The sequence below is a fragment of the Stegodyphus dumicola genome, chromosome 4 (assembly GCF_044657685.1).
Source record: "Stegodyphus dumicola isolate Sdum_Otavi_A_Nest chromosome 4, ASM4465768v1".
NCBI lineage: Eukaryota > Metazoa > Arthropoda > Arachnida > Araneae > Eresidae > Stegodyphus > Stegodyphus dumicola.
The window spans coordinates 217,923,190-217,950,559 of record NC_140771.1 but is presented as its reverse complement, the minus strand read 5'-3'; the positions used below and the strand labels follow the sequence as shown (position 1 = coordinate 217,950,559).

Genomic DNA, 27,370 nt, shown 5'->3' with positions numbered 1-27,370 from the left:
AAACATCTATGAAATATTTCAAGATTATTCAAGGAACAGACGCAGAATAATTATAACTAAGAACCGTATGATTGACAAAGTAAGTCAGAGGCTGTTTGCAGAGCTCATGCTTAAGTGCAGATGTTTTGAACCTGGCGTTTGACAAAATCACAAAGCACAAATAGTCCCAGCACTCTAAATGCATAGTGTTAGCAACACTCTACGTAGACGACACGGCTTTTGTCGTAAGTGGTAGCTTCAGATACGAGTTACAAAGAAATGTAACCAATACACTAGAAAATTTCAATTTTCTATGCAAACATCAAAAACTAATAATTCTTCAAGTGTACAAAAGAATATGTACAAAAGAATCTCGATAAAATAAGATCTCAGGTTCAAGAAAAAGTAATCCTATTTGGAATTGAGAAAGTAAATAGTCTTCAGAAATGTTTAGTTTATACAAAGTTTGTGTTCTTTCTCTGAAAATCGATACCGTTTATTTTTGTTTTCCCGTGAAACTGCTATTCTTTAGAAATTCTTTTCCCCTTTGTAAAAGTTAAACTTCAAGATAATATCTTAAAAAACGCATTTGAATAGTAGAATTTAGGAGGCAGGAATTGCTGTATCGAATGGAGGTGTTGTTCATTTTACTGAATTTTAGATGATAATACGAATTTTTTACAAACTGTTGGTTTCTAATAATTCTGAATTCAGTCAGTCGATCGGAGCCATTTCACCGATGGATTAATTTTCCTGCTTCATGCCCCTGTCTTATTCTAGTAATTCTCATGCTATTTCAAAATTTACTAATATTAAAATTTTACCCTTAATGAATTTCCTTTCTTTTAGATTATTATGGTAAGTCAGTTTTTACATTTTTAAGTCCTAATTCTTGTAGTATTTAAAACATGTCACTAATATATCCCAGTTAGAACTTTCTAAACAATCACATCTGAATTTTCCAAGCGAAAAGAACTGCGTCTCTCATGTTTATTTTAACAGCATAATGGTTAGTCTTTGAGAGAAAGACATGCCAAACGTCGAGAGACTGCGAAGAAAGGCTAAGCTTCTTGCATCAGTTAACCAAGCTAAAAGCCTAAAGGAAAGGTTGTTAAAGGAAATTTTAAATTCTACTTCAGTGAAAACTCGCATGATAAGAAAGCCAAAGAATGTTATTACTTTCTAGACTATAAACGTACATAACTCCGCATATAACTTTGAGTAGATAAAAATTTATGCGACATGTTTTATTGTTGGACCCGAAAAAAAATACCTATGGATTTTTGCAATCCTAAATGCAATAAATTTAGTTATGTTTTTGCTCACATTATGGATTAAAGGCTTTGTTCCAACCTGTCTTTCTAATGCAATATTAGTTCATCGAGCTAGAAAATGGAAATTCTTCTGACCTTTTCCCTTCTTTCCAGAAAAAGAATCGAAACCTAAAAACACCCCTAATGTCCCTTTAATAGGAAGATAAATATGTACGGAATTTTCTCCTTCTTTATAGCGTGTATTTGTAGCGTAATTGGAAGTGCATCCGGCTAGCAGTCGGAAGGCTCACAGTTCGAATCTCCACGAGAGCATAGCTTGCTTTCTTCTTTCCTGTTCCCAAAAGTCTGTTTCTACAAGTGGTACCCGAACTAGGTGGTTCGACTCTGCCTATGCTTGGACATGGCGACTGAGTCTTCTGATCCCCTATCGTTCTTTAAGCAGCGAGAATGTAAGGAGTTTTCTGCTTTTTTACCTTGTGACTTCGTGGTATAAGTAGAAGCACGTTTGGATACCATTCATGAGGTTCGGTGTTCAAAAACCGGCTAGGGCATGCGGAGTTCTTCCGTTTCCTGCCTTCTAAAATACCTAAATGATTCATACAAAGGAATTAAAAGCATTTCTCCGGTGATTTCTTGCCTTTAGCATTTTGCACATCAGCCTTTGGAAAATCGGGGTTCTATTCTCGGCAATACCGTGGTTGATATTTAAAAATTCTTGCTTATAAAACGCCTCAGTGATGTAAATTATCATCATCAAACTTAAGTGCAAGTGGGTATTTTAAAAATGAGAGTTAATCGTAGCTTTTAATAGAAAAACTGAAAATATAAATTCCTCCTTGCCATATTGTTTCCATGAAAGGTTTATATTCTAGTAAATTTAGAAGTCGCAACGTTTTATTAACAGGAAGAAAGTACACGAAACGCAGGCTTAAAACACCCTTTATTCAACACAGAGATTAATTTCTTGTTTTAATGAAAAATATCTTACAGCAAAACAGAAGTGCAGAATTTTGTTAGATTTTAGCATAGTGCAAAATGTATTTAAATATGAAGTACATGTCAAAAATAGTTTCATGAAAATAGAAATAATTATATCTTTGCTTTTTATTATTTATCGTGATTGTTCAACCAGAATCTTGAGCAAAGTGTGGGTCCTAACAGTGCAAATTTGCTAATTTGATATTTTTGTTGCATCAGAGCACAAGAGACGTAACTCCATTTTTTTTGTGTGTATGTGTGAGAAAATGGAGTTTAAAGTGTATGTGGAAGTGCGAAGTAATAAATGCTTACACGTGTTTGGGTAGAGAATATCTCTCAGTTCTTATTTCAAAGCAACAAATAATTAAGTCCTTCATTCACAACAAGAATTGGTTGTAAATATATGAAGTGCGTAATTTCAAATTAAATCTCACATAATAAATTTTATTTAACAGTGTGGCATTTAAAATATTAAATTACATGAAAGACATTAGTTACAGTGACTGAAATTTAGATAGTGGCAATTTGGAAGCGCTGTACCATATTGCATAATTTCGTTAGATGGCATGTCGTAAGTACAAGCGAAGTAAATTTATTCGAAATTTAGCCCGCAATGAGACAGATAACTTCATAACAAATCTGAAGTAACCTGACCTTTCTGAAAGAAAAGAACGTCTTTGATGTTCTTAAATTCATTCCTCTACTGCAGAGTTTCTTAAGCTGAGTCGCGGCACCCGTGATGATCGCGGGACCTGCAGCAGAGTTTCGTCAAAAATGTTAGCAGTTTTGATATTTCTTTAACTTATTATACAGGGTGTTTATAAAGTCTCGGACCTATTTTGATGTTTAATAGCTCATAAAATAATGAAGATATAAACAAACTTATGGCATTTATTGATGGAATAACTTATATATTTTCCTTTTCAGGGTTTGAATATTTTTACTTTTGTAAATATCGTCTGCGCGTGTGGTTAATTTTAGATAATTTCATTTTCCAGTCTAGATATCTGTACTTTTCTAAATATCGTTTGCTTATTAATTGCATTTTTCTCTCTTATGTTTTTGGCAACTATTGCAATGTTATGGATTTTTTCCTTTGGGATTTGTAAAGGACAACGTTTACAGGAGAAGAGTGTCGAGCATTGATGACCTAAAATCCAGAATTACAACCGCAATAGCCTCTGTGGATGCCGACATGCTTGACGGTATCTGGCGTGAAATTGAATATCAACTTGATATTCTTCGTGCGACGAAGGGGGCACACGTGGAAGTTCATTGACAAGGGTCATGAAACTTTTTGAGTCTATCTAACCATTTATGTTATTAATTTTAATCTATTTTTATTATTTTATGTGTTATTAAACATCAAAATGGGTCCGGGACTTTATAAACACCCTGTATTATAATAATTTTACAATTACCAAATATTTTTACACAATGTATCTAAAAATAGATAAAGATAAGACAATACAAAAAAAAAAAAAAAAAAAAAAAAAAAAAAACGAAAACGTTTCGATGCATTCTTTTTATAATATAAACGTTCATTTTACTTGCTTTGCACGTGACGCTGTCATTTCGTCTGCTACTTATTTAAACTTTTCACATTGCTGTATTATATTACAGTACAAGTGAAAAAACTGACAGTTTCACTCACGCGTGTTTTGGATTTGCGCAATGTTTATGGGGTCCTTCAAAATTTTCGTAAATATTATGGGGTCCTGGGGTCCCCCCAAAAAAATCTCAGAGATAAAAAGGGGTCGCGACTGAAAAAAGTTTAAGAAGCCCTGCTCTATTGCATTATTTATGCTTTGGAAAGCCTGCCAAGTTCATTCGGCTTCTCATTAGTATATCAAACTCATGAGCATCAAGTATCTAATGAGCAAAAAATAAACGCATTTTTCTAATTACCTCAAGATTTAATATATTTTACAAAAACTTTGATGAACATGTTCAATAAACACATTAAATAACTCTGTAATTTGTTTATTAATATTGTATTTTGTATGTCATTTCTTCCCGCTAAGTAATTTTCCTTCAGCTTTAATTAGATTTGAGTTATTAATAATGACGCATGAGGTCAATAAAAAGGTTTTGGTTTTCTCATTATATATTTTTAAAATTACATTTTTGTGAAGGTGCTTTTCTTATAAAGAATAAATATTCTTTTCAATTATAAAATTTCTTTTAAATTTATACTGGATTTACGGCATTTGTGCTCTGAATGGTTGATATGATTTTATGTACTGTACATGTAAATTTACAGAGGCATTTTCTACGGTTTGTTGGTTTAACAAAACGTGAATATTCTATTTGGTTTATTTTTTTTGATTATGACAAAGCATTCGAGGGTTACCTGCCTAAGGAAAGGGATGTCTTCGTAGACAACTTTCCAAGGGAAACTGTCTCGTATCCACGTTACACACGTGGAAATCACCAAAACGCCTATGCAAGCAGCTCGTTCGCTTGGAATCGAACACAGGTTGAGCTACAGTGCCTAGCGACTTTACCGCTGGTAGGCATGATTGTTCCGTAAAGCAGAAGAGAAATCTTAAAATTTTGTTCAAAATGTCCAAAATAATTCCAAACAAATTTTGTACTACAGCTTTTATTTACTTTTGTTTTTAGAAAAATTACTCAGAAGTATATTATTTTTGTTTATTTTCTTGATTGTTATCCTTTTATTAAGCGGGGAAGGAATAAAATTTAAATGAAGTAAATAAAAACTGTGCATGGATATTTAAAAATGATTGGTTTAACATGAACCCATTAATGATCACTATGAATGCCTAGCTCGCATTGGATCACACAAGTTTATATAAATTTAAACGGTATCAGATGGAAAAAGAAATTGCCGGGCTTTAAAATGCCAATATTCTCCCCGCCCCCCTGAAAAATACAGGCACTTTTGTGGACCGCTGGAAAACGAAATCGAGAAAGCGAGAACTAACACAAACTTTTCACGTACGGCAGTTTTCGACATTTTATTCATTTTATTCAGCCAATACTGCTTAGCATCCGTTTTGTTGACGTTACAAAATTCATTCACATCTCTCTGCTAAAAGTAATCATGTGTGATATTCGTAATTACAGCGAATTCCTTATTTTCCGAGCAAATTGCTGCGATGAAGTAAAACTAGAGTTAATTAATAGTAGATAAAGATGGCCGAACTTCTGTTTATAAGAGAGAGAGTTAATGTTCTCCTATAATGATTAAAATTATTTAATTGAATGCGAAAGGCTAACTAGAATACAAGTCTTGAATAGCAGCTCATATTTAGTTTATGATGGTATTGACTGAATCATGGTTTTCTCTGTGTATAATATAAAGGCGAACCGTGTTCATTAAAAGCGTAACTTTCCCAATGTAAATTCACGTTATTTATTACTGTCATTCAATTATTACTTAAACAAATTTTTAAGTATCTTTTATTTAGAGAATTTTAATTGAAAGGTAAACTTTGTGTTATTCAAGAATGCTAGAAGACTTAATTCATCCGAGTAACAAGATCGTTATCAACTTTAATGATCACGCCTTAAGCAACAATGTTTAAGATATGCTGCTCTTAATTTTCTTTTATGATTCAACTATCCTCAAAAACTCTAAAAAAGATCTATTCGCTTACATTTAAATAAATTTAAAGGAAAAGGAATTTTCATATTTTTTAATACAAATAATTATCATGTTTTAAGCTCTCTCTTCATATCTATGATTTATATGCTTTAAAATATTTCTCTTTTTTCAGTCTTGGGCGTAGTAATAACATTAATACAGTCTAACTCATCATGCTTAAATATTTTCGTAGAATCTCATCCAATTATTCTTCAGGCAGAGTAAACGGATTTGAATTATCTTCTTCAAGGAGCCTGTAAGGGGATATATTAAGTTTCTAACATTTATGTTAATTTGTAAGCATGCTTTACTGTCTATTTTGATTTCGCACTTATTATCCCCTGCTACAATAAATTTTTAGTATCGCGTTACATGAAAGGAGGTAGAAAGAGTATTTAAAGGAAGGTTTCGATTACTTCAGAAGAGCTTAGGAGTCCCTAGTCTCGCGCGTTTGCCGTTAGGCTGCTTCATTGCTTAAAGCTAACTACACTCGGCCATATTCTACGTGCCTGCTAATATTCGCCGGTCATTGTAGGGCCAACTACGTTAGATAATTTTGTACAGCTTCTGCTCAGTTTAGGTTAGCATTAGATTAGTTTCCTTTTTTCTTATCTTAATTTAAAGCCCAAGTGGAGGCTTTTCTGTAAGCCCGAGAAAGGGGCCATCTGTATTTTTAGTTTGAGGCAATAAAGGGTCAGTTTAAGCCTTCTCTGGACTTTGTAGTTTATATACTTGGACTCAGCTATAAATCTGTACATAGTTCAACTAGGTTTCTACTAAGTAAAGCATAGACAATGTAGTTAGAAACATTACACTGGCGCCCGAACAGGGACTCCTAAGCTGTTCTTCTTAAGTAAGCAAAATCTTCCTTTAGATAGTTTTTCTACCTCATTTACATGTAACGCGATGCTAAAAACTTATTCTTCCAGGAAATAATAGGTGGGAAACCAGAATAGACAGTAAAGCATGTTTAAAAATTAAAATAACTGTTAGACACTTTAAATAACCGCTTACTAACTAATTATCTTCATCAGGAATCCACTGCAAAAGAATCTTCAAAGTTATCACCTGGTTACGCGTAATTGCGTCTTTTACTTTTTCCACCTGAATTTGTTGTAGAAAATGCCTCTGGAAATAATTTTATTTAATAACAAAAGATAAGTTATACACCTTTAAGCTATATTTAAACATCATAAAATATATAATTTCATTGATATCTAAACAAAACAAAAGATAAGTTATACACCTTTAAGCTATATTTAAACATCATAAAATATATAATTTCATTGATATCTAAACAAAACAAAAGATAAGTTATACACCTTTAAGCTATATTTAAACATCATAAAATATATAATTTCAATGATATCTAAATTCTCTAATCTAAATTATAAATTTGCTGTTGAAATTTTTAAGATACATATGTCAAACGTAAGACAAGAAAACATTGCAGAGGATTTCAGAATTAACAAGTATTATTTTCGGAATTTTAATACAGAGTTGAAAAGTTATGTAGACGTTTACAAAGATGGCTTATATAAGTTGAAAAAGTGTATTCATAAATGTATAAATATAGTGAATAGTTATATAGTGAGAAATGTTTCGTAATAATTACAAGTTGGCACAAATTTCAGACATGAATATTAAATGCATGACATATAATACTAATTTAAAAAAGAATACAATTTTTTTTTTATTATTAAGAAAAACCTTTCTTTGTATTTAACTGAACTTTAATGCAATCAATTGAATTCAGAGTTTTCATATTGTTTAAAAATTATTATGCCAACTAAACATGTATTTATTTAATAAAGCTGTTGATGTTACAAACATTTAGGTTGAGTTTCGTCTTTAAAAATTATTCTTTTACTTTCAGATTTAAATCTCATTTTTAAATATGCAGCAGTTATATCTGATCAGGCAGCAAATGTGGCTTAATCTGACTTTGAGATGAAAAGCTAAAACAATTATCTCACTTTTTATATTTATTATAAAAAATCATCGAGAATTCTTGCTGTTTTAGCCGAAAGGAGTTTTGACTTGAAATTTAAGGTTTATTTTCTGCTTAAGACCACTTAAACTTTCGTTACTGTAACCTAAGATCGTTCTGCTGTAATAAAGTAACGCTAGTTTCAAGAATAAAGCTCAGTATAATAGAAATGACGAACCATTTTCATTATTATGTATTATTTTACCAAAGCAATCAATAGATTTCTTCTTTTTTTCTGAAGGGAATAATCAACGCACAATTAGCTTTCAATAGATTATTTACGAATATTTTGGAAATACAAGTGAAATTCAAAATGTTGCCATGAAATGTTATACTGTGTTTACGTTAGAATGAACATAAGCAAAATATTTTACTATTCGTTTCACTGGATGTTTTGTTAGACAATCAGTTATCGTTTAATGAAGCTGAAAAATCAAACAAATGAAAACTTCTTTGTTTTAGTATATCATTTTTGTAAACTATGATAATTGATTCTTGATAAATTGTTTTTAGTGATTTGTTTTATTTAATTTAGGACTTACACTATAAATGTTTAATATCTTTAGAATAAGAACTTTTATACACCCTGGGCAGCAAAGCTTGATTTCATTTGGAAATAGTGTCGAAAAGAGATATATTATCAAGAACTAGCCAGAAAAATATGAAAACGTATAAATTTTAACGAAAGCTTGTTCACAAAACTGTTTTAAATTAAGCTGTATTTATAAACAAATATTTCATATTTGCTAATACGCATATTTTAATTTTTAAGACTATAATTTCAACTAGCAATATGCATAAAAATGCAAATAATTATCTTCATAATTATTTATAAATATATGCATTTTCATAATTAATTTTTCTTAAAGATATATTATTTCCTTTTCTAGATATTTTTCACATTTAATTTCTCAGAATTACGACAATATTAATTGATGTATCAATATATAAAATGAAGTTGTTGTTTCTTGTAGAAATTTCGAACAATATGTGATTATTTTTAATGACTGAAAACGCTATTTGTGATTATTTAGAAATATTAAAAGGGGAACTGCTTGACTGTTATTACCTATTAATATTTAGCGTGATTAGTGGTACAAGTATTCCAATGCGTAATATATGAAAATGTTCATGCTTAATATCATAAATGTTAAATATCACTTATGTTAATTACGTATATTTATATACGTTGATAAAATATACAGAATTTTACTTTTGATGCTATACATATGCAATTATTCAACCAACAACAAAAGGAAATCTGTATAAAATTTTCATATTCAACTTTTCAAAATTTCAAAACTTTATTTACAAAGCACATGTAATATCAATATAAATTTCTGTAATAAGCATAATTTCTTTTCAAACGTAAATGTCGTTTAATAAAAATAAATTTATGAATCATAAATTTAACATCATAATTAAAAATTTAAATGATATTCCTAATTGTATATCAACAGCACAATTAACAAACTAATATTTTACATGTATCAGCATTTTTTATTTTAACATCAAGAACAATGATACATTTATACATTTTACCGACATTGACTAATAACTACGAAAACAGCTGCAGAGACAAATATTTATATAAAACAAACAAAAATGTTTTTTACACTTGTTTTCAGAAAAAGAAACTTGAACAATTTTTCGAAACTTAGTGCACTCTTCATTTTCAAATAATCATTAGAAAGAGTGAGCAGTTTTTTGGACAAATACGTATCGTATGCACGGGAATATAAAAAGCGATAAAGATTTTTAATTGTAAATTGTAATATAAAGTTAAGCAATGCTTGTATAAGTAGAAAATTGTGCAGGATGTCTGTCATTATGCAAATATATATATTTAGCGAGAAAAATACGTATAAACTGTGCAAAGCTGTTAGCGACTTATGAAGTATGGAATGAAATTTATTCGTTTATAATCAACTTAATAGAGGCAAAGTAATGTGGAAATGGTTTACGCATTAATCAGTGAAAATGATGGTAATGATTCCAACCACCATTATATATCAGACTTGCCTTACCCTGCATTAAATTGTGTTTACTCCATTTTTAGATGTAGATTTCAGATAAAAGATTTTTAATAAAGATATTTTAAGTATTTGGAATTTATGAAAAATTTACGAGACTGAAGAAATACATCATACTCTCAGGTGACCATAATTTAAAAAATTATCTTAATTCTTTTGCAAACGAGAAATATTTTTCCAGTTATCATTCCGTTTGCATTAGGCATGATATCTGATTTGTTGTACTTTCAAGTGACTTAATCACTAACAATCGTCTTTCTGTTTTAAAAATTCACGTTGACAAATTGTGACAACAGAAATATTTGCTATATTACGAAAAAGTATTTTTAAACAAGTTTATTATTCACTACTTTGCCACCATGTGGAAACAGGTAAGAATTTTCATTTGGCGATATTGTAAAATTAAATATTTCGCACTTACTTAAAATATATAAGCATGGGTAAACAACGAATAATTAGTGCGTCGAATGCATTTCTGTTTATACCTCATTATATTCTTCCAAATTTTACCATTTAATTGAATTATTTTCTCAAAAAAAGAGCTTACGGAACAGCGTTTTAGATAAATGCTTTAAAACATTCATTATTTTTTTATCGTTTTGTTTTTGATCTGAAAATAATTCGAAAATAATTTATGCAAAGCTAAAACGTGTTCAGTTTGTATAGATGCCAAAATTAATAAAAAAAAAGTTGATATTTATGTAGAAATCTTTTAGTGAGTTTTGGTCATTAGTAGTTACTAATAACTTAGTTACTTCTAAGTATTTTAGGTTCTGATTTCTTGCTTAAAATATTTTTGTAAATTTATGATTCTAAGAATTAATTGCTCCATTTTCATTATTATTTTTTTTTTTTTTTTGAATTTTCAATTTTTCCTGCATTTTTTTAAAATTTATTCCTCATGCGAGTAAGATTTTTTAGAACTTGTTTAGTATTTCACTTTTTCGTAGAACAAAATTAAATGTTTTTGCTACGTATAAGAAACTTCGAAATAATTTTGAAAAATGAGACCTTTATTTAAATGAAAAAATGAATTAAACACCTGTCAGTTGGAAATTTATGATTAGTATTTAATTAATAAAATTTGAAAAAAGTGAGTTAAAAAGAAATGGAAATATAAGAAAGTTAAAAGGTTAACTAACTGTTAAATCTTGAAATGCTGCAATAGAGCAAGAATTTATAGAGAAAGTAAAACATTCAGTGTTTTGCAAATGTCGTTCTATGCTGCGACTGATATTAAATATAATATAATATGATCTTAAACATAATAGAATGCTCATCCTATTTCACTGACTTTATGTTCATTTTTATCTAAGAAAAGTTTCCAAAGGCTTCTTATACATCAGAAATAAACAGCTATGTATAATTTAAACTGAACTGAGTCCCAGTAAAATTTGCACTAAGTACTATATTTTGTCTCTTAAAAATGTATTTTTTATCTCTTCTATCAAAAAATGACTTAATAAGACTCAAACATTCCCTTAAACTCTACAGAAAACAGAGATTTCACCAGTAAAGTGCATGGTTGCAAAGTAGAAAAATACAATTCCATCAGAGATTTAATATCAGCTTGAAAAAAGGATGAAATTTTATTAGAGTGGTTGAAAATGATGTCAGCGTTTAAAATAATTGGGTTCGTTATTTCTATCTGCAATCCTAAACCAGAAATTTAAGTTCAGAGCATTACGTGATAAAGGAAAAGAAACGCAAAGTTCGTAAGCTCCTATAATAATTTTGATTTTGAATGGGGATTCCAAAAATAAAGCAAACACATACTACACAAAGGCATAAATACAAAAGACAAAAATAGATGCGTAGCTTAAAATTATAGAACTATACCTATTTTTCATAGATTCTACTTTATTACAATGTTTTTAAAAATATAGAAAAATAAAAATGAAAATAAAATTATTAGGATAAGCCATACGATTTCAAGCTAAAGAAGTTTTACAACAATGCAGAAACGAGCCAAAACATATATCATATGACATTTCCATTGAAACCACACAAGTGTTTACCATACTTCAGATGAGACACGAGGCAGTCTTTTTGCCATCTTATAACAACAAGTACTTGGTTTTATCATAATAAACATCGTTATTTTATAGGTGACTCCACAAATTGACACTACGATTTGGTGAAAGAAGAACTAAACTTCGACTTCGAAAAGCTGGATTGCTTTCCACAATCGCTGAGCTTGTGCCTCTGCGGACTAAATGTCAATAGCTTCTCATCTTCACCAGGCCCACCTTTGACTGGAGGCTTTAGAGAGGACAGGATAGGCGGCACGGGTGGGCGGTCTGGATCTTTTTCGGGCGGTGTCATCAGTGGAGGGCTGTCTCGAGAAGGTTGATGAGCCTTACGCGCCCTCTGTTGCCTTTGCCTGGAGACCTGGTGAGCAGTTAAGTGGCTACCATGGTAAGAAGTGAGCGTCTTGAAGAAAGAACAGATGCAACCCATTTTGTTATCTGAAAACAAACAATCTTTAACGTTTGAAGAATAACAGTAGATTATGATAAATCTGTATATGTTGGTGATATACTCTAACTAATTACTATATACATTATTTATGCGTTTTAGGAGGCAGGTATAGTCTTTTATGGAGGAACTGAAAAAAATTTTAAATTATGTAAAATAATTAATCAATATTTCCATTTCCAGTATGAAAATATTTAGTTTAACTGAGACATAATTTAGAATTAAAACAACATGATGGTAATAAATATGTTTATAAACTTTCCTAATTAATAAGCTGCTAAATTTCGTTAGCAGATAAGGCATGACACGGAAAAAGAACAAGCAAAATATAACGCATAACAGGAACAAAATACAGCTATTTTCTTATGCATCTCTAGCTTTCCAACATTTGTCTTAGACACAGCATGTTACTAATTCACGACAGTTTCTATGGAGAACCCATTTCATAGTTTTTTAAAAGCGAAAAATGTGTCTGATAAGATACCAACTCTGAAAAGATGGCTGGCCAAACAATCAAGAACAATAGCTAAGCTAAGCATGTGCTTTTTATTTCAGGATATTCTAGCCAGATTTTATGTTCTTTGTTATATTTTCTTTTTCCGATGGGTTTTTATATTTCCTTTGCTTATAGGTTTCCATTAATACAATAGTAAATGCATGTAAATTTTATATTTTTCATTGTTGGTAAATTGCCTGATACAATACCACAAGTACCGTTTTTTCTTTTTTAAGATTCTACTTATCTTATTTGCTATATTCAGGATGAAAAAAAGGAGTAAATAAATTTTGAATTAAAATACTATTTATTCAAAGCTAACATTGGCATTAGATAGTCCTTTTAGTAATAGCCATACGGATAAGAAATGTCTTCTCAGAAGGTAATGTATCCTAGTTGGAGACTTGCTTTTATCAAGAGAAAAAACAGCCAGTTTACGTGGTAAATTGTGGTGCCATTAATATGATGCTAATCTAATTAACTTCCGTATGCGTGAATCCATATTATATGCAAGTGACTCTGAATAATTAATGAAAAAATAATATGCAGCATACTTATTTACTAAAAGCTTAAGCATGTGTAAGAAATACAAGTAGTTCTAAGTCGTACTGGGATACTTTCATTGGAGAAATTCGTTTGTTTTCTTTGCCAAAGAAACACGAAAGTGTATTAACATATAAACACAAGCTTACAAGCTCTCATGAAAGCGCATGAAAAGCGTTCAGCTTATGGTTAAAAGAATAAAAGTTTTAATAAAATGAGGTGGAAAATTATTACTCCATTTTCACTTTAATATTTTTCAGCTTATAGAATGACTTTGGAAATGAATTCCGATGCCTTACAGTATACCTTTAGAAAAATACTATTTATCAAGTAATATAATTTTATAAGCATGTTTTTTCGCTCTCTTATAAGACATGCTAATGATTAATTCAAGGTCTGACATTTTTGAGTTTGCACAGCCGTCACATATATCATGATTACTCAATTTCGCGATGCCGTTTTTTCATGACCCTTTTAAGTCGGGAAGAGGAACAAGTCTGAAGGAACGACATCTGGGTTGTAGGGTTTCTGGGGAGCTGTGTAATGCCATGTTTGTTCAGGAAGTCCATGACAGCAAAGGGCTTGTCCATGACTTGTCATAATGGGGCCTCCACGACCCAGCGATTGCTGGACGGACGCGGGCGACTTGCTTTCTTAGTCTTTCAAGCACGGGTAGAGCCCAGATGTCACTCCTTCAGACTTCTTCCTCTTCCTCCGACTGAAAAGGGTCATGAAATAACAGCAACACAGCATCTCCAACACTGTCCTCCTGGACCTCGGTCAAGCACTACTACTTCAAGCGCCTTTAGAGGTAACAAATTCAAGACAGCCGGAAAACAACACGTCTGTTTGCGTGTTATTCGCGGTAATCAGCGAAACTTTGAATTTGGCAAAACGGCTCGGTCCAGGCCATTCAAGAGGACGTAACGACGGAGCTGAAGGGCATTCCAGTTTCTGCGTTCCAGGAAGCCTTCAGTGATTGGCAGAGTCTCTGGAAACTTTGTGTTGATGCAGAAGAGGCGTATTTTGAAAACTATAAAGTTGATATATCAAAATTGTGAATAAATATTTAAAAAGAATTCTGTCCTACTACTTTCCGGACAAACCCTGTAAATTTTGCTTAAGGTCAGAATAGACACCCGTGTCAAAATTTCGGCAATTTATTTTTAAAATATTGCTTAATTTTATGATGATAACCTGATCCTAGCTAAATTAACAAGTGATACACGCAATGTGATATGTGTAATTAGATAACTCCTTGCGATGCGTTTCGCCTTGTGCATATTTCTTCGAAATTTTATTGACAGTATCAACAAAGTTTGGAATATTTACTAGTAAGCAATATTGTGAAATAATGCTTATGGATAATAATATTGCTACTACTAATAATTGATTACAATATTGTACGTCTACTGTTAATTCGAAAAAGGGCAGGGTTACAGGCCTTACTTCCTAAATACGTATCCTAAACATATATTTCCAGTTACCAAGTGTTTTAAAGCTAGTTGCAGAATTTTATGAGAACAGTACCAAAGCAATGGAAGAAAACCTTCTCTAAAAGTAGTATTTAAATTTTTTATATGATCTTCAGAAAGCTAAGTTCCAGTTACTAAATGTCCAGTATGATTTAATTAGTCAAAAAACAACTAATATAAAAAAAAAAAAATTAAAGTCAATTCCTACTTAGGCCAACAAAGAAAAATTTTATTTTATTAACATTATTAAAATTTTTTCGTTTCTAGTTTATGAAGTTGATGGTGGTCTATAATTTCTCATTCTACCCATCTCTTGTAGTGTTTCATTATTGCAAGGAACCTTTCCAATGAGTTTCGAACCTTTGTGTTGTAGTTTCTTTTCGCTTTTTTTTTTTTTTTGCATTTTCCTTTTTTGTGAAGCAAGGGACATTTTAAAGGGTTATATTTTAAACATATAATATTATCACATTAACATAGCAGTATGAGGAGAATTTTCGTTACCTAATGGGACAATTACATCCGCTTCATCCAACTCTATAAAACTACAACTCTTTAATTCCATGCACTTCAAAAACCTTTATCACTCTGTCTTACTGTTGCCACTTATTTTTGCTAAATATTACAATTCCATTTATCACAATGATGTTCTATTATTTATAAGTTGTTATAAAATTAATTTTACAGCACATGAGAATATCTAATAAACGCTCATTATTTGTAAGTCTTATAATATATTTATTTAATAAAAACAGCATAACTTTAGTTCCGATAAACAGGAATAAATAAGTAGGAATTGACTTTAATATGTGAAAAAACTGTATTAACATCGAGCGTCATCCTGTCAAACTGTATAACATCAAGTTTAAAAAAAATTATTTGAACTTGAGTGGGTGAATAAAAGGTATTTTATCGACAATTGAAAATTTGAACAAGATATAGGGAGAGTGTGAGCTAATAGTAGAAAATTAATAATAAAATTTTAATAATAAAAATCATAACGTTTAAGGCAAAAATCGAAGTAACCTTTAAGAAATGCTTTCAAAAGACCTTAATTTCCAAAAGAGAAACTTTTTATTGTAGCTGCTGCGTATATATTTATTGTAGATGTCTTGAATTTAAGTTAGAAATTTTTGCTTTTTAACTCATTAGCGCATGATGACTAATTTATTATTTAGAAATTGTATTGTAAAGAGATTATATAAAATTTAGATTATACTTTTAGAGGGCCTTCTGTCATACAGTGTCAAAAAATGTTTTCATAAGAGTCTCTACTACAATGTCTTTCAGATTACTACTATATCTTAACCTTCTTCATGAAATTTAGATCAGCATATATCTTACAGATTAAACTATATAAACTAGCTGATGATTTATATACTTGTGCACACTAATGCTGATATGTGATAATAATATTTTAAGACATTTCGTGAAAATATTCTGGAATAAAATTTTGATCTAAGTGTAAATAAGTAACAAATCTGACACTTACATAACTACAAATCAGTTGTAACTGGCAAGTCGCAATTGATTCCTTTTATTTAATTTAAAATACGTCCAAAGCAAGGCTACGAAAACAGTACAAATTTTAAATAAGATTCAATATTTGCCAGTTCGCGCCTAAGTAACTTAAATAAAAAAGTGTTTCATAGATGAAACATTGATTCATTTGTAAAATGTTCTTTTCCTAAAACTTCTAAAAGAAAGAAGTAGTCGAGAATAAAGTTTTTCCTGGTCTGCAAACCTAGTCATATGTTAAAAAATACTTTTGAGAAAATATTGTTTAGAAAGAAATATCATGCTATACTGCGTTTGCGACAAAAATTTGGTTCTTTGCTCTTAAAGTACGACAGAAATATAAAAAGCAGAAAGAAAATAAGCGACAAATTCTAGACTATTTCAATTTCTTGTTTGCTTCCGGAATCCCATGTGAAAATATAAAAACAAAGTTGCATCGCCTTTTCATGAATTAAATTTGTGAGCTGAGAATGTAAAGCAGGTTATATGTGTGTTTTACGATAGAGAAATGTTTTCATTAGAATACTTGATGTTTTCACAGAAAACTTGCATCACTATACTAAAACTTCCGCTTTTGTTTTAGAAGAAAGTTGTTTCTCTATTTGTAGTCTTACAAAGTAGTTCAAGTACATATCGTCGAATGCAGAACAGTAATGGAAATTAACAGTTTTACTCCCTTCAGAATATGAAAATTTTTTGAATAACGACACTTGCTAAATATTAAAAAACAACACCATTAAAAGCGTAAATAAAAAAAAATACATTCATTGAAATTTGTCTGTTTACCTAATTCAATGCATGTTAGTTATAGGCACATTGGTGATCACGCGGTAAATTCGCTGGCTATTCGATACCTACTCCATTCTTGGCAAACAGACTAGCTGAATAGAAGTTTTACGTTTTTTCATATGCGCTCACAAGTGAGCTGAGCGGTAAAGGTCGCTGAACACTGGTAGTATTACACGGGGTCGGTCCTGGCAAACGGGTTGGCTCGGTGGGACTTTTCGCGGTTTTCCAAACGTGTAATATGGATAAAGCGAGTTTCTCTTAAGCTTTGGTTTATTTGATTACTAGCAGCTACGCGAACAGCCTTCGTCTGGCTTTTAAATGTAGCGGAAAAATGCCTAAAGGGAACATCAAACGTTAAATTTAAAATCTTCGCAGAATTTTACTCTGCAGAACAACTTTGTCCAAAAAAAAAATGTATTACATGTAACAAAATTACAATGAAATAAGCAATATCCATTAATACAAATATTAATTATCCTAATAAATAAACTAACCAACTTCTCGTTGCAAAATCTTAAGAATTCAAATGGTTGAAAGAAGTTAAGAACTTTGCTTCCTAAAAAATATGAAAAACTTTTTATATAATTAAAACATAATATAAAAAATTACAATGAAATAAGCAATAAATCTCATATTTTCAAGGGAAAATAGTCAGCAGTCCAGTATCCAAAGCAATGAATGAAAAGCTGTTGCCAAAACCACATTTCTAAAAGAATGAAATTATCATCAAAAAGCAATAACGAACAAAAACTGTTCTTTGTGGATAACGTTATTCAAAATATAGAAACCTCTTTGCCATTAGCTAATAAAGAGAGAGAGGGAAAAAAAAGAGGAAATTCTTTGTGTTGTGCCTCGCGAGACACATGCGCGTCAGAATAAGAAAATTGCGATGTGCGTGTTGCATGTTCAAAAATAAAAAAAATAAAAATAAGTAGCATTTTATCTCATATTTTCTAGTCAGCAGTCCAGTATACAAAGCATTGAATTAAAAACTGTTGCCAAAACCACATTTCAAAAAGAATGAAAATATTGAAATTGATGCGATTTATATATATATATATATATAATCTGATTCTAATTTTGAAAAATCTCTTCGAGGTGCACTGGCTATTGTACCTATGTACCAAATTTCGTAGTTCTGGGTTTATTAGCTTTCGCGCAGCACGAACGAAAGACGCACAGACAGACTCTTTCTTTAATTATATGTAGAGATAACAAAGCACTCGATGGCTATCTGCCTAAAGGAAGAGATGCCTTTGTGGAGGACTTTCTGAGGGAAATTGGCTCGTATCCTCGTTACACATGGGAAAAACCGCGAAAACTCACATCCCGCTAACCGAGATTCGAACCTTGGACCAAACTACCATTGTTCAGCGACTTTACTGGTCGGCTGTTAGTGAGCCTAGTTTTCCTTAAAATGTCTTCCACAAAGGCAACCCTTTCCAAAGGCAGATATCCAGTTGCTTTGCGTTAACCTAACGTAGCCTTATGTATAATGTGAAAAAAAAAAAAAGTTTCCCTTAAATGTATCCCACGAAGGTGTCCTTCTCATAAGATAGATAGCTCTCGGGTCTTTTGCTCTAATCTGTGTGTAATCTAAGCAAATTCGTTTTTTTAGCTTCAAGTGTATATGAAGCGCAAACTATCTAATCGTAACTTCTTAAAAGTTGACATTAAATGGAGTGCTATTTTCTGGATATAAACGATTATTATTAATATTTTAACAAACAGACTAGAGAATTAAACAGCGTTTCCTTCATACACAGATTATATTTGAAATAACTAATCAATTAAAAAAATCTGAACTGTAAAGAGATGTATGTTTTCAATGTAAGCTGTTCTTAAAAGCATTTCCAATTAAAGAGAAAGACTTACTTATCGATTGTTGGTGAGTTATCAGCTTGTATACGATTAGCTTACAAGCACAGACTTGAAATTCAAAAAACGTTACTTGTATATTGCTGACATGGATACTACAAATACTCCACAAACACACATGTACGGTAAATGTCAGCTAGTAGAAACATAGAAGTGAATACGAAGAACTCGAGTTAATAGCAATGTAAAGAAATAAATTGTTAAAAAAAAATACCGTAAAAACAGAAGCAATGTTGTGAGAAAGATGATAAGAAGTCGCAATACACATGAGGAATTGTACTTGTAATGAGATTTGACTATCACTGTCATATGTAATAACAAGCATATGTAGTAATTTGTGCACTAATGACGAATGCATTATTGACTCATTCTGTGCTCTAAAGACAAGAGCTGTACCATTTTTGCGTGCACTAGCAAAGTTATCATAGTCAGTGAATAATGTAACCAACTTAATACCGTTTCCACTTGAACCAGGTTTACTTCGGAAATAAAGCATTCCTGTTCACAAATGCATTCTGATTCTTCTATACCTTCTTGAAATCTATCAATAATCTTTAAATTCAGTATGTATCATATAACAATAACAATAATTTAGTATTTTTGAATTCAAGGTTTATAAATGTAAAACCCCTCTTAGCCTTACTTTCGCTTAACTGAAAATTATTTTTTAAACCAAGAATCGATGAATCCAAAATAGGTGCAATGTGAGGGAAAAAAAAGGGGAGAAAGTTCTATATCTCCCATTCTATTGAGCCGATTGACGAAATTCAAATCGCATTTTTCATGTCTCGAAAGCGCGACTTGGGATATATATGAGATTTATCTATAACATCATTCTAACATAAGTATTTTGACACAAAATCGGACTTTTTCTGAAATGACATGCCAATTGTTTTCCATATTTCGATTCTTTTTTTCTATTCTTGTTAACAAAGAGCGCAAAACTGAGTTTTTAAACTCAGAATTATAGAAAGTTAAAGCGCATTTTCCAAGGAATTATTATTATTATTTTTTCCCACTGAATTCAGTAAAAATATAAACAAAATTACTTTTGAGGAAATGCATGTAAAATAAAGAATATAATAAAAATGCACATTATGCAGTATGCAAGGTGATCTAAATTTGTGTTTGAAATCTAGAGTATTGCTATTTTTAGAGGCACAGAAATCCATAAAATTAGGGTTTTCTTAAGGAATTATCTTGTGCAAATTTAACATTTAAGTATAAAGTGAATAAAAATTTTAATTTTTAAATCCATTTACGTCTGGCTGACACTTCATCTACAGAAAAACATAAGCCCCTAATAATATATGCAGAATAATCCATTTACCATTACTGAGTGCTTCTTTACAATGACTATAACAGGAAAAGCATTTCTTTAGGGAAAACTTGATATATAACATCAGATGGAGATTTTAAAATTGTCAGTAATGTTGAGTGACCATTTGCTCATGAATTTATATGGCTTCATTATAAAACTTCACAGGAACTTAGAGATCTTAGAGATCTGGATGATCATTCATGCTGAAAGTGACGGTTAATCCCACGGATCTGTCCACAGCTGTGAGTAATAGCTGTTAGTAGAAAACGTTATTGTAGTGTGATGTACAATCCTGAAATACAATAATTACAGAAATACAATAATTTCCTCTCGTCTAGTTAGGATAGGTGATGTTTTATAACTTATTAGCTGGATGCTGAACCATGGCGATTATAATTCAAAACCGGAACCATATATTCATGTACAACGCAACACTAGTGGCTACCAAAATAACGAAAATATTTACAAAAAATAAATTTTGTGATTCATAGTCTTGCTAGAGTTATGCATTTCTGTTTGTTACTTACGTTACATATATTTTAAATTTACTGAAATTTAAATATTAAAGGTTTTCTGATTTTTGAATCATTTTGTGTATATATATATAAATTAATAAATTCTTAAAGAAAGTTAAACGATTTCTAAGATAAATATCTGATAAAGTGTGAAATTTAGGAATTTATGTCGAGGGTTTGAGTTACTTTTATAGCAGAGTTTTATGCATTTCACGGGAAACTTTGTCCTTCCTGAGGATTTCTTCGAAATGTAAAGAACGTTTCTGTAAAACGTAACGTTAATCTTTGCATGATTCTAATATTCGTGTTAACATACTTTCCTGCCACTTGACAGCACTGATGAATGATGAAGAAAATCTGACGCTCTCTGATTCCGCTCATTATATTATCATTATCCTTCGAAACGCAATGACCATTTTTATTTCAATGACAGAATTACACCAAAATTGAGGTTATCCTATTTTAAAAATGCACTTGTGAATTAAACATTTAAGAGAAAACAAAATTGGAATTCATTTTTAAAACACAACTTTGCTTCTGGTAACATAGGTGTAATTTTTCTAGTACACTAAAATTCAGTTTCTTGTAGTTACAACAGCAACGGAACAATTGATTTATTTGCATGAAAAATTTAGAGAAAAGCTTTTTTAATTGTGTTTCAATTAAATATAGGATGAGTAAATTACTGAGAATTTAATATTTATGAATTACTTCTAAATATAGATCAGACTCTCGAAGAAGGATTCTGTAGAATTAAATACTCATAACTTGAATAACATGAAATTTATAAGGAATATTCACATGACGAAAATCTTTTCAGTATAAAACAAATATTAAATAAGTAGAAAATATATGAATCTAGTTTGTCTTACTTCATTTTAAAATGAAGGTACAAGAATATCATCAAAATTTTCATTAAAATCTGAGTTATCTTTGTGGTTAATGTACATAAATATTTACTTAGCAGTGGCCGAGGGGTAAAATCGTTAAACACTGCTAGTTTAGAATCCCGGCGGAGTTCGAATCTCGGTGACCGAGGCTTTCGTGTTCTTTTTCCTGTGTAACGTGTATACGAGCCAGTCTACCTTAGAAAGTCCTCCACGAATTTCTCCCTCCCCTTAGGTTTGCAGTAATCAAATACCATCCAACATAAATGTTTAATTTAACGAATTTGTCAAAAATATTTATGATCTACTTTTCTGCATTTGGGCATCTGAGGTTTATATCACCTTTTTACCTATATTTTAATCTTTGATGTAAAATGTCTCAAAATTAGAAATATATTATAGATAAGAAAATTAATATTTAATTAAATACTAAAATCAGTATTTCAGCGCATTATTTGCGAATTTGAAATATGTATTTCCAGTCATTGATTTATGACCTTACTTTGGCTAACGCAGCTGTAATTGTCAAAAAGATTCAAGTAGAAATGATTTCTGCAAAAAAATTTCAATTTAATTAAGAGTTTCACAACTTTTCACTTTCTTATTACGTTTTACAAATTTAGATTTAAACTTACATGCAAGGAACTTGAAAAATTAATGTAAGCTTGTTAAGACCTTCCAATTGTTAACCAGTTAGGTTGACATGGGAAGACACATGGGAAGTACGTAAATAACTTGACGAAATGGTTACATTATTAATGGTCGTAGATAGTAAAAATTCAGTACTTCAACATAAAGAGTAATTCAATATAAAGATGCAATTTAAATTGCTTCAAAGATGGTATATTAACATAGACTCTCTGAAACAATATTTGAGACTGTACGAAAAGATGTAATGAGATTAAAACATTTCTTCAACAGTTGATTTTAAACCCATAGTACCAATTTAAGAATTGAATCTAACGGAATAGGCATTTAGACTGTTACAAGTTTTGATCATTTGACCTTTTTGAATAAATATAAAGGAAACTGAAATTTTTAAGGCGGCCTTTTATAAATTTTATTTCCGATTACTGTGTAGTTTACTATTTTATTCCAAGTCTTTTAAAACGGGATAATAGACTGAGATATGTAATACTCATGGAAAAAAAATTCAAATTTATATGACTCTAGTTCTATCCGATGAAAAAAGTGTTTATTGTAAGGATCGTGTGCAACTAAATTTCATTAAATGCAAAATTTCAAATTTTAGCATTTCGGCTTATAATTATTCGAAATTGCAACTTGTTAAACTGAAGTCTTTTTAACGGTAAAAGCGAGCTTCATAAATTTTCGTTTCAAAACGTAACATCTATTGAGTGTCTTTCGCAATATCTGTATATTAATTCCACAACCTTTTAATTATTGATATCACAGGCAATTTTCTTCGTATGTGGTTGGAAGTTTTGCTTGACTATTCAGATCAGGAAAACATATCTTTCATTGACAATCATTTTTTTTTCTCTTCTGACTCCGTATGAAAGTTTAAATTTGTATATATTTACCAAAAGATCTATGTGATAAAAAGAATCATTGTTTTGTAACGAATAAAATATCGTCAGCAACGCCCTCTATCGACGATGTGGGGAAAATAATCAGTTCGACACTAGCTGCAGACCTTTAGACTGTTATATTGTTTGAACTCACTCCCTAATCTTAAATTATTTTATGTAATTCTATGTTCTGTTTATCCTTTTCTGTATGTTAATGTTAGGTGTTAATGAAATGTTATTTAAAATTAACTCCTGATTTTAATGATTACTTTATATGGTCACTTTTATCTAGTGGTTTATTAATGATTACTTTATCTGGTTCTGATTTGAATGATTACTTTATCAGTTTACTTTATTTGGTATTCAAAATTTAATTCATTTCTTAGTAAAACTTTGAGTTTACGACCAGCTTGTAGACAGATATTTCCACTGATTTTGTACCGCAGTTTGGTTTTGAAAGAAGCTTTGGAAACATTTGAAAAAGGCAAAAAGACTTTCAAATATATAAGTATATTTTTAAGATTCTACCTTTAAAATAATTTTTGTTTAAGGAATATTTCTAGTGATTGGTATTTTATGTATGATGCTAAATCTTCTACTCAGTAATGACGAAAAATAAGGCAATTAATTAAAAACATGCAAGTCAATAATTAAAAGAAAACTTCAAAAATAATTAATGTGAATAATAAAAAATGCTTAATAATAAAATTTAATTTAGTTTAAATGAATTGCTTTAATTGTGTGTTTGTATCATTTAAAATTTTAGTGTGTTTTAAAATAGTTATTGTTCTTTAAAAAATAAATTTTATTTGAGCGTAAAACAGAATAACAGATTCTTAACACCAATATATTTCAGTATAAATGTCTTCACATCTTAAAGCGAAAGATAAATTTTGGCATATTTTCCTAAAACTTAAAAATCTATACACTTTAATAGATTGAGTGTTTAAACAAGAAGAAGAATTTCATGATAATGGAAAATTATACAAATATTTCCAAACATGTATTTTGTATACATTTGTATAATTGTTTAGACATATTATATTGTAGAAAATTCTGTGTACATTGTAAGTTTTCACACACAGAACAAGAAATGACTTTGGGAAATAATATATTTAACATTCCGGTGGATATCTTTACAAGATTTGACGACATTTGAAAAAATGCAAACACATTAATGATTTATTTTGAAGGTTCAGAAATTCGGAAACGTAGTAAGTATTTTAAATTTAATTCCTGAATTTTCTCGACATTTGACATTTTTACCATCTATATGAGTATATATATGTAATAATAAAATTCCATAGTCAAGAATACACTTAAAATTCTAACTGTATGTTCTTTTCATTTTTAATGGCGACGTTCTCTTATTTGAAAGTACGTGGAATTAAATTCACAGCCCCGTAGTCAAGTTGTTTTTCCCGCTTTTTCTACACGTACAGTTATAGAATGTTCTAGAAGTATTTAAAGCGAACTAGATTGGCTGACGAGGCTGACGTCATTTCTTGGAAGCTCCGCCTTTCCAGAGGCTATAAAAAAACTCGCAAAAGGAATATCGGGGCTTTTTCTTAAATGACACGATGCAGTAAACTACATACAAAAAGTTATTAGTAATTCTTTTTATTTACTCCGGATATCTGATTTTTGTAACTGCTTTTTCTCCTGAATAATAATAAATGGATCCTGTTTTTTAAACTTATCGTCTGATTATTTAAGCTACGACTAAAGCTGATACATCATATATATATATGTCTATGTTAGTAAAGTCGAAGCTAAGTCAATCGTAGTTGTGTCTTCGTTGCAACTTCATTTCGGTAATATTATAATCCATTGAGAATTGCTTTTTCGAATCTCAGTAAGTTTATTTCCACACACGTTTTACGCTTGAAGGTTCTTATTTGAATAGCATACATAATGATAAATAGTGAAACATTTGTGCTTTCTTTTAAGCTGTGACTGTTACAGCATTTTAGAAGATAAAAAGCTGTTTATTTTATTGCGTATTGATTATTTTGACTTACAGACAACTGCCGAGAATTGATAAAAAGGAATTTTTGCTGTTATTTCGGCCATTAGTTTGAGTTATCATGAACCTGAAACAAAACTATATTGCGAACATTCTTAAAATAGGAATTGTATTTGAAAATATATAAAGGAAAGCAGAAAAAGTTAATTCATATGAAGTTTTAACTTGCTCATGTATGATTTTATGTAAATATACTTTTGAATATCTTATTTAAGCGAAACATATTTTAAGCGGTAATAGAAAATAATCTAAAAATGCATTTGACGAATTTTTCTCGAGCACTTTTCCTTTCCTAGAGCACAGTAATTGAATTGTGAAATGTTTTCAAAAATCAAAAGGATATAAAAAAAATCAAAAGTACATTAAAGAAACCGTACGTATAAGGGGGAAGGTAACTGCTATTGATTCTTATTTTTTCATATCTTCGTAATCTTTCATATCTTCGTATCTTTGATATCTTTAGAAAGAATTTTACTTATTTTTTGGAAATATGTCTGCTTCGATGGAATTTCTACGAAATGCTATTGACTAATGAAATTTTCAGAGATACTCAGATACAGAAATAATGTTTTTAATATTTTAGAGAAAAGTTTAGAAAGTCCAATGAATAATGCTCGAGTTCTGAAGATTATATATAGATTTTTCACATAAATAACATCACAGTGACGGTCAAAGTATGATACTTTAGAAGTCGGAAAATAAAAATGTATTTCCCTGAAAAAAGGTTTTTTTTTTTTTTTTTAAAAAAAAAAAAAACAATCTAATCATAGAAGAATTCAACAATCTCATTAATATGCTTTCCGTTTTCGAAATCATAAGAAAATGTTACATATTAGTTAAAATAGTTTGCGTATACCTAAAGGTCAAACAAAGGAAGAATGAACTTCTGAGCTATATAAATATGATCTTTGCAGAATAGACAAGATCATGTGACGATGAAACTTGATGTTGTAGGGTTATTATTACTTTTAATAACCAGTTATTTATGATTTCAGCTTTACTATCAATTCTCCTTTCTGTTTCCTTAGCAGAATGCAAATCGGTTTAGAGAGTATTTACTAAGTAGTAGAGGGTTTTGGATTGTAAGACAGAGCGCATTTTCGTCTCTCGAAGTAATTTTACTAGGTTTCGATAGCTCAGATAAGACTGTCATTCTTCGGCTTGCGTTACTGCTGTCGACATTTAAATTGCTATGCTGGTGAAAGTTTTGAGCCAACTTCGCGTTAAATGAATTGTACAGTTTTTGACTACTAAGTTTAAATGAGAATTTTACTGTAACTTAAGTTACACCGCTACAAACGGTCGCTGATTTGTAATTACGAGATTGCATTTATGCTCGAGATTTACTTTGACAGTTAAGTTCTGATTTAATAAAAAGGTTATTTTAAACCTTTTTTTAAAACCTCTTCAAGACTCTGTTGTTATTTCAGACCAAGCGATAATTTGCTCCAAATCTGATAGGCGTTTGATACTAGTTTATGCTACCAAACAGAGTCAAACTCTTCAACTTCCATAAAGATTTATAATTTGTTTTATTTTTTATTTATACGCTCTAATTACTTTTCAGGTTTTCTTTTAAAAATGAGTGTCTAAAAGATAAATACTTTACTAGTATCGTAAAGAGAGATATAGTTTCAATTACTTTCAGATGGAAAAATCTGCAGTGCGCATAAAATTATTCAAATTCATTTGTAACGAGTTTTAAGACAAAACTTTTTTATGGTATACTAACTAAACAAAAAACAATATCATTGCAGCTTAATGTATAATAAACTTTAGAAACCAAATCATAAATACCTACTAGATTTTAAGCACAGAGCAACGGAACTTCTGGCTCTTATCAATCACAGCTTGTTTAATTTAATCATCTAAAACATAACCAGTATATATCATATAAAATACAGGGCTTTTAGCGTAATGCAGCAAATTTATTCTAAAGTGATAATTTCGAGTAGGAATTGGAAGAAATGATGCGAAAGGTGAACCTAAACAAAACAAGTTACAAAAAATAAATAATCTATACAAAGAAAAATCATTACTGCACATAATTA

At 30.3% G+C, this 27,370-nt stretch overlaps 1 protein-coding gene across 1 annotated transcript in view; it reads right to left on the bottom strand.

The window, feature by feature from the left end:
- Positions 1 to 7,308: 7,308 nt before the first annotated feature.
- LOC118181928 (uncharacterized) overlaps positions 7,309 to 27,370 on the bottom strand; it is a 160,009-nt gene continuing 139,947 nt past the window's right edge. The window contains exon 2 of the mRNA XM_085815987.1: positions 7,309 to 12,332. Within this exon, the coding sequence (XP_085672113.1) occupies positions 11,992 to 12,324 (333 nt within the window). The 5' untranslated portion in view covers positions 12,325 to 12,332 and the 3' untranslated portion in view covers positions 7,309 to 11,991. The remainder of the gene's footprint in view (positions 12,333 to 27,370) is intronic.